This window comes from Trichechus manatus, unplaced genomic scaffold (assembly GCF_000243295.1).
Source record: "Trichechus manatus latirostris isolate Lorelei unplaced genomic scaffold, TriManLat1.0 scaffold00201, whole genome shotgun sequence".
NCBI classification, from domain to species: Eukaryota; Metazoa; Chordata; class Mammalia; order Sirenia; family Trichechidae; genus Trichechus; species Trichechus manatus.
Genome location: NW_004444137.1, coordinates 2,732,541 through 2,741,340, shown reverse-complemented (window position 1 = coordinate 2,741,340; position 8,800 = coordinate 2,732,541). Strand labels below are relative to the sequence as shown.

The window sequence follows — 8,800 nt, the reverse complement described above, 5'->3', positions numbered from 1 at the left end:
GGAAGCTCCATGAGGCTGCTTTCTCGTACCCCGTTTGCTGGTCTCTGATAGTCTAAGACGGCGGATCCACGCTGTGTTAGCTGGTAGGGGACCTCTGCATGAATCTCTCCTCGCTCTCCATTCTCTGTCAGTTTTCTCACTCCATTTGGTGCTTGGCTGAGTTCTTTATCTCTTCATTTGGTGTCCTAGGGTTTCAGGATTATTGTATTCTTTGTTCGGCTTAGTTTTTCAGATCTTTGCTGTGGAGGGACGGCGTGGTGCTTCTGCCTAGAGCACCATTTTGCCAGAACTCTCTCGCTTCTCTCTTTTATACCTCAAAAGAAACTGGCTCAAGACACAATCCAGTCTTGTAGATTGAGTCCTGCCTCATTAACATAACTGCCACTAATTCAATCTCATTAATTACATAGAGATAGGATTTAAAACACATAGGAAAATCGTATCAGACGACAAAATGGTGGACAATCACACAATACTACTGGGAATCATGGCCTAGCCAAATTGATACACGTTTTTGGTGGACACAATTCAATCCGTAACACTGGCTCTGAACTTACACTATCCCAGGAGACCCAGAGTCACTGTGGCTCACCAGTCAGAGTGGGGGCAGATGGAAATCAGGTTATTAATGGAGTATTAGCTCATGTCCATATCACAGTGGGTACAGTGGGTCTCCAAACTCATCCTGCAGATTTCCCCAGCTGCAGAATGCATAACTGGAATAGATATACTCAGCAACTGGCAGACACCCCACGCTGGACCTCTGACATGTGGAGTAAGGGCTATTATGGTAGGAAAGGCCAAGAGGAAGCCATTAGAACTGCCCCCGCCTAGGAAAATAGTAAACCAAAAGGAATACCACATTCCTGGAGGGATTCCAGAGATTACTGCCACCATCAAGGAGTTGAGGGATGCAGGGGTGGTAATTCCCACCACATCTCAATTCAACTCACCTATTTGTCCTGTGCAAAAAACAGATGGATCTTGGAGAATGACAGTGGATTATCAAAAACTTAACCAGGTGGTGACTGCAACTGCAGCCGATGTTCCAGATGTGGTTTCATTACATAAGCAAATTAATACATCTCTTGGTACCTGGTGCTGATTTGGCTAATGCTTTTTTCTCCATATCTGTTTTGAAGGACCACCAGAAGCAATTTGCCTTTAGCTGGCAAGGCCAGCAATACACTGTCACTGTAATACCTCAGGGCTATATCAACTATCCAGCACTGTGTCATAATTTAGTCTGCAGAGACCTTGATTGCCTTGTCCTTCCACAAGACATCACAGTGGTCCATTACATTGATGATATTATGCTGACTGGACTTAGTAAGGAAGAAGTATCAATGACTCTAGGCTTAGTGGTGAGACATTTGTGTGCTAGAGGGTGGGAAATTAAACCAAAAAAAATTCAGGCACCTTCCACCTCAGTGAAATTTCTAGGGGCCCAGTGGTGTGGGTCATGTCGAGATAGTCCTTCTAAAGTGAAGGGTAAGTTGTTGCATCTGGCCCCTCCTCCAACTAAAAAGGAGGCACAATTCTTGGTGCCCCCTTTGGATTTTGGAAGCAGCATATCCCTCATTTGGGTGTGCTACGCTGGCCTATTTATCAACTGACTTGAAAAGCTACTAGTTTTTAGTGGGGTCCAGAACAAGAGAAGGCTCCGCAAAAGGTTCAGGCTGTTGTGTAAGTCACTCTGCCACTTCGGTGATATGAACCAGCTGATCCAATGGTGCTTATAGTGTCAGTGTCAGAGATGCTGTTTGGAGTCTTTGGCAGGTCCCTATTGGTGAATCACAGTGCAGACCCTTAGGATTCTGGAGCAAAGCCTTGCCATCCTCTGCAGATAACTACTCTCCTTTTGAGAAACAGCTTTCGGCTTGTTACTGGGCCTTAGTAGAGACTGAACACTTAACCATGGGCCAGCAAGTCACCATCAGGCCTGAGCTGCCCACCATGAACTGGGTTTTGTCTGACCCACAGAACCATAAAGTTGGATGTGCACAACAGCACTCCATCATTAAATGGAGGTGGTATATATGAGATCAGGCCTGAGTAGGACCTGAAGGCAAAAGTAAATTGTATGAGAAAGTGGCCCAAATTCCCATGGTCTCCACTCCTGTCACATTAACGCTCCTCTCCCAGTCTGTACCTACAGCCTCATGGGGACTTCCTTACGATCAGTTGACTGAGGAAGAGAATATTCATGCCTAGTTTACAGATGGTTCTGCGTGATATGCAGGCACCATTCAAACATGGACAGCAGCAGCACTACAGCCCATTTCTGGGACCTCTCCTGCAGTGTGATGGGTCAATTTTGTGTGGCCTCTCTTGCCAGGGGCTTTTAATACCCACCCAAGTGACTGGGTGGGACTTTGTTAATAAGGCAATTGTGGCCCACCAAAAGATTGGTCAGTTGTGCTATTCTGCTAGGCTTAAAATGAACCATCCCAGAGGTGGGAGGAGAGGATCTCACCACCACCAAGGAAGAAGAGCCAAAAGCAGAGCATATCCTTTAGACTCGCGATCCCTGTGCAGAGAAGCTCCTGGAACCAGGAGGCTCAAAGACAGAGAGAGTGAGAGAGAGACAGAGAGAAAGAGTGAGAGACAGCTGTAACACTGAAGATGGCAAGAAGCAGTGGCAGAGAAATGGTGGCAGTAGAGACTGGCAGGAGATGGTGTAGTGGGCTTCCAGGCCTGTGGAGTGAGAAAGCTGAGTGCCTTTGGGCAGGAGGCTTGCTGGTGGAGTAGTGTGCCTCCAGGCACTGGGTGGAGCTAGGTTTGCTGACCTATGGAGCTAGAGCTGAGCACCTTTGGGCTGAAGCTCACTGCAAAGTGGGGTGCCTCTGGTGACTTATCAGCAGAGCTAAAAGAGCTTTAAAATACTTGCCCAAGCAGGGCAGAGGGCTGAGGGCCAGAGAGAAGTGTGCCTGCAGGCAAGGCTGAGAAGAAGCTGTCCTGATGGAAGAACTGTATCCTGAGAGCTCCTGAACCTGAAATGTAACCAGTCACTTCCCTAATAAACCCCGTAACTGTTGAGTATAGTCTGTGAGTTCTGTGTGGCCACTGCAGTGAACGGAACTCAGCAGAGAAGTCGAGAGTGCTGTGGGAGGGACAGCTGTGTCAGAATTGGTAAAGATGGCGGAGAGAGGAGGCATGTCTGACCTCCACCTCATAGGAATCAGCCTTGGACGGTTATCTTGATTGTCCTTGTCCCTGGTGAAGATAGACGTGGTCAGAAGCTTCCCTCAGGCCATTTTTACATCCCTGAAGGACAGTGGTGAAGGGAAATCCTCCCAATGGGCAGAATTTTGAGCAGTGCACCTGGGTTGTTCACTTTGCTTGGAAGGAGAAATAGCCAGATATGCAACTGTATAATGATTCATGGGCTCTGGCCAATGGTATGACAGGATGGTCAGGGTCCTGGAAGGAACATAATTGGTAAACTGGAGAAAAGGAGGTATGGGGAAGAGTATGTGGTTACACCTCTCTGAATGGTCCAAAGAAGTGAAGGTATTTGTGTCTTATGTGAATGCTCACCACAACATGACCTCGGCAGAGGAGGATTTTAGCAATCAGGTGGAAAGTCATCCTTTTTCCCCAGCCATTCCTGTCATTGCCTGATGGGCTCATGAACAAAGTGGCCATGGTGGCAGGGATGGAGGTTATGCATGTGCTCAGTTATGCATGTACTCAGCAACATGGACTTCTGCTCACCAAGGCCGACTTGGCTACAGCCATTATAAAGTGCCCAATCAGTCAGCAGAAGACACCAACACTGAGTCCAGGATAAGGCATCATTCCTCCAGGCTATCAGCCAGCAACCTGGTGGCAAGTTGATTACATTGGACCACTCCCATCATGGAAAGGGCAATGTTTTGTCCTTACTGGAACAGGATACGGATTTGCCTTCCCTGCACCCAATGCTTCTGCCAAAACTACCATCCGTGGACTTACAGAATGCCTTATCCACTGTCATGGTATCCCACACAGCACTGCCCCAGATCAAGGGACTCACTTCACAGCAAATGAAGTGTGGCAGTGGGCCCATGCTCATGGAATTCACTGGTCTTACCATGTTCCCCATCATCCTGAAGCAGCTGGATTGACAGCATGATGGAACAGCCTTCTAAAGATATAATTACAGTGCCAGCTAGATGGCAATACCTTGTAGGGTTGGGGCAATGTTTTCCAGCAGGCTGTATATGCTCTAAATCAGTGTCCAATATATGCTGCTGTTTCTCCCACAGCCAGGATTCATGGGTACAGGAATCAAGGGGTGGAAATGGGAGTGGCATCACTCACTATTACCCCTACAGACCCAATCGCAAAATATTTCCTTCCTGTCCCTAAAACCCTATGCTCTGCGGGTCTAGAGGTCTTAGTTCCAAAGGGAGAAATACTTTTGGAGACACATCACTGATTCCAGTGAACTGGAAGTTAAGAATGTCCTCATACCTCTGGATCAACAGGCAAAGAGAGTTACCACACTGGCTGGTGTGACTGATCCTGATGACCAAGAGGAAATCGGATTCATATTACATAATGGAGGTAGAGAAGAGTATGTCTGGAATACAGGAGATTCCTTAGGGCATCTCTTAGTACTACCATGCCCTGTGATTAAAGTCAATGGAAAACTACAACCCAACTCAGACAGAACTACTAATGGCTCAGACCCTTCAGGAATGAAGGTTTGGGTCGCCTCACCAGGCAAAGAACCATGACCAGTTGAGGTGCTTGCTGAGGGTAAAGGGAATATGGAATGGGTGGTAGAAAAAGGTAGTTCTAAATACCAACTCGGACCATATGACCAGTTGCAGATATGAGGACTGTAATTGTTGTTAAGTATTTCTTCCTTCTATGTATGCATCAAATATTTTTGTTTTCTTCACTTACAAAATGTAAGATGTAAATGGGGCTATTGCATTTTCAGTTGTAGGCATGTTAGCTGTATCATGTTACGTACAGGTTATGACTTTATAACTGTCTTTATTTACAGATTATGTATGGTTTAAGGAGATACATTCAGGTGCCCAGTTGACAAGGGGTGGTCTGTGATGGTTAAGGTCGTGTATCAACTTGGCTGTGTCAACATGATTCTCAGTGGTTTGGCAGTTATGATGTAGTTTGGTAATTATGTAATGATGCAATTTGGCAGTTATGTAATGTTGTAATAAACTCCATGATGACATCTTGTATAAGCAGCCAATCAGTTAGAAAGGAGTTTCCTTGGGGGTGTGGCCTGCCTCCAGTATGTAAATGGATATTCCAGCAAGGCTCTCGCTCTGGATCCTGCATCTGGCTCGTCATTATTTGATCTCTGGTTCTTGGAACTTGAACTAGCAGTTTACTTGCCAATCTTGGGTTCATCAGCTCCTGCATCTATGTGAGTCAGAAGAAGCCTCCAGCCTGACACCTGAGCCACAGACTTGGGACTACCAGCAACTACAACTGCATGAGCCATGAGCCATTTCCTTGAGATAAATCTCTCTCTCTCTTTGTTGTTGTTGTGTGCTGTTGAGTCGATTCCAACTCACAGCGATCATATAGGACAGAATAGAGCTGCCCCATAGGGTTTCCAAGGAGCAGCTGGTGGATGCAAACTGTTGATCTTTCGGTTAGCAGCCTGAGCTCTTAACCCCTTTGCCACCAGGGCTCCATTTCTCTCTCTCTATATATATACACACACACACACACTTCTTTGATTTTGCTTCTCTAGAGAACCCTGCCTACGACACCAACCAAAAATTTAAACACACTCAAACAGTAAGCATACATTCCACACTGAAAACACATGCCATGAAAACAATAATAAAAATTTGGTAACTAGAGGGTTAAAAAAACTGAAGCCCTAGGACAGAGTCCAGGCTGTGGAGCAGCCTGGGACAGAGCTATGTGGGTGGCTGAGGTGAGACTGCAGGGCTCTTTGAAGGCCAGGTCAGAGCCCAACACTGATCTTGCAATCAGTGAGAAACAAGCACAGATTTTTTTAAATGGAAATTTAAGTGCACAATTTGATGAGTTCTGACAGATGTATATACTGCACAGCCATTCCCCCAATCAAACATTTCTATCACTCCAGCATGTTCCTTTACGCCTGTTTCCAACAAATCCTCCTCACCCCTATAAGTAACCATGTCCTAGTTTCCATCACCATTGATAACGTGGGCTTATTACAGGTTCTACAGAATGGAAGTGGTGTAATTTGCAGCAGTCTTGCAAGAAGAGTAATGTGACAGGAACATGCAGGAAAGACCTGAGTCAGAGAGAACACGCAGCAAAGACTTGAGTCAGAAAGAGCAAAGGTAAGTCGGCAGGCAGCCGGCACGGTCTGGCAGGCAGCACATTCCTCCACAGTGCCAGGCGTATTGTGGTCAGTCAGAAGACAGCACTGCCACTGTTGAATACACAAGACGGCAAGGTCTTCCCATCATCCCCATTTCTGAAGCCTGGTCTCCATCTCTCTAATGACGTACCTGTGCCACTGCACAATGTTACCAGGGACGGTTTGGCAGTTTTGCGTGCACTCAAGCATGTGAGGTCAACAGGACGAAAGGGCATATATGTGGGACTCCACCAGCCCGGAGCTGTGGTCTGCACTGTGCTCCTTTCTGAGTACCTCCAGATGCCTGTCAAGGTTCTCACGTTGATGTGCAAGAGAACCTTCAGAAAATGGAGCAACACTCTGAACAAATGTGGGTGAGTGTATGAATTTTTCAGGGAAAAGATTTCATTAGATTCTCAAAGGGCTCCACGGCCTAAAAACAGGATTATGAATCCTGTTTGAGTTAAGTGACCCTGAGTTACTGAGTCCAGAAACGGTTGGGACGTTTCTAAAACTTCAAACTCCATCAGGGGTGAAGAGAAAGTACTAATTTCATAGCAAAAGAAGACTCCTCCTCTCAACTTAAAGTCCTTTAATCCACGATTTCAGACCAGAGGAATATCTGAAAATACACCTGAAAGCAGAATGGAACAAAGGAACCCTTAGAACAGGACCACCAACGCACTGTGGCTAACGTCACTCACTAGTGCAGTCACACTGGATTCCGACCCTGTGAACATAAGGAAGTATGTCACGCACCAAGGAGCAACAAAATGCCGACACCACCATAAAAACACACACAGTCAAACAAACAACTCCTGCTTTTCAAGCCACTGTAATGAAAGCTCACCTTGACCTAACAGACTAGGGCCTCCTTACTGTCAGAAAATGGTGTATTTCAATGTGTTTCGGCTCGGGGATGGCCCAGCACAAGGACCTGCCCATCAGTCTCTCTCCACGGGCCTGACTCCAATTGGAGGTTGCAGTTGATGAGCCATTTAAAAGAATTTTCTAGGAAGTTTTGCCATGTGTGATAAATGCTGTTCACATGATATACTGTCAGAGCATGTCTACAGGAGCCCTCAGAATATCTTCAAATCTTAACTTTAATTCTGGAGTGTCTTAATGTCAACCTACTATGTTTCTAGTTTTACAGCTGCCATATATTCCTTTGCCTGTAACGCAAGTCAAGGAGATCTAAGATATGTGGGATGATTTTATTTTTTTTGTCAATTTGTTACGGACAACAGGAAAAGAGGGGAAAAAAAGGCAATGTGATTATAAATACCTGAGGTAAAAATTCTCTGGCTAGGTCCAAGGCCTTTCTGTAGGCAGCATCCCCCTCTTTGTTCTGTTCTAGAACGTGGCTGATCAAGCCTATTGCTTTAGCTTCCTGGCCATCCAGCACACGTGCAGAAAAGATGAGCTCCTTTGCCAGGGACATTCCAATTGCGCGTGGCAATCTCTGTGTCCCCCCTGCAGAATGGAAAAAAGAGAAAATTTATGCGATGATTTCACACCCAACTAGTTTTAACACTTCAGTGTTTCACTATTTTATTTACAAAAATAGAACAGGGCCAAAAGTTTATATGTCAAAATCAGTAACTGGAAAACTACTTTGAAATAGAATCTAACTTTGTAATGAAAGTTAATAGAATTAAAAACACCAAAAAGGCACTTGAGAATCTTACATCATTACTAAATGATTCTGACACTCAGTATTTCCTGCAAAGGCACCGGTATATTCCTGAATTCAAGCCACAGTTACGACCACATCAGTAACCAGAAGACGAAGAGCAGCTGAGAAGCAATGCTGTCCATTAAGATCACTTACCAGAGGGAAGCAGAGTCCTCCCACTCCAACTCGCACTTTCAGTTTAGATAAAACTTAACCACGTCCTGAGAAATTTAACGTAAGTACTTTTTTTTTTAAATTGTGCTTTGGGTGAAAGTTTATAGCTCAAATTAGTCTCTCATACAAAAATTTACACATACATTGTTATATGACCCTAATTGCTCTCCCTATACTGGGACAGCACACTCCTCCTTTCCACCCCAGATTGCCCATATTCATTCAACCAGCTCCTGACCCTCTCTGCCTTCTCATCTCACCTCCGGACAGGAGCTGCCCCTTTAGTCTCATGTATCTACTTGAGATAAGAAGCACACTCTTCACAAGTATCATTTTATGTCCCATGGTCCAGTCTAATTTTTTGTCTGAAGAGTTGGCCTTGGGAATTGTTTTAGTTCTGGGTTAACAGAGAGTCCGGGGGTCATATCTTCTGGGGTTCCTCCAGTTTCAGTCAAAGCATGAAGTCTTGTCTTTTTACATGAAAACTTAAATACTTTTTTTTTTTACTTTTTTTTTATTTTTATTGTGCTTCAGGTGGCTTACAGAACAAATAGTTTCTCATGAAACAGTAGTACACATATTGTTTTATGACATTGGTTAACAACCCCACGACATGTCAACCC

General features: G+C 45.2%; 1 protein-coding gene across 12 annotated transcripts in view; it reads right to left on the bottom strand.

The window, feature by feature from the left end:
- The window catches only part of AUH (AU RNA binding methylglutaconyl-CoA hydratase), a 214,417-nt gene that overhangs the window by 25,100 nt on the left and 180,517 nt on the right, over nucleotides 1-8,800 (bottom strand). For all 12 annotated transcript variants that reach the window (XR_002825858.1, XR_002825859.1, XM_004387976.2 and 9 more), the window contains one exon: nucleotides 7,614-7,801. Coding sequence is in view for 10 of the 12 variants with exons in the window: in XM_004387976.2 (XP_004388033.1) it covers nucleotides 7,614-7,801 (188 nt within the window). In the remaining 2 variants the exon portion in view is untranslated. The remainder of the gene's footprint in view (nucleotides 1-7,613; nucleotides 7,802-8,800) is intronic.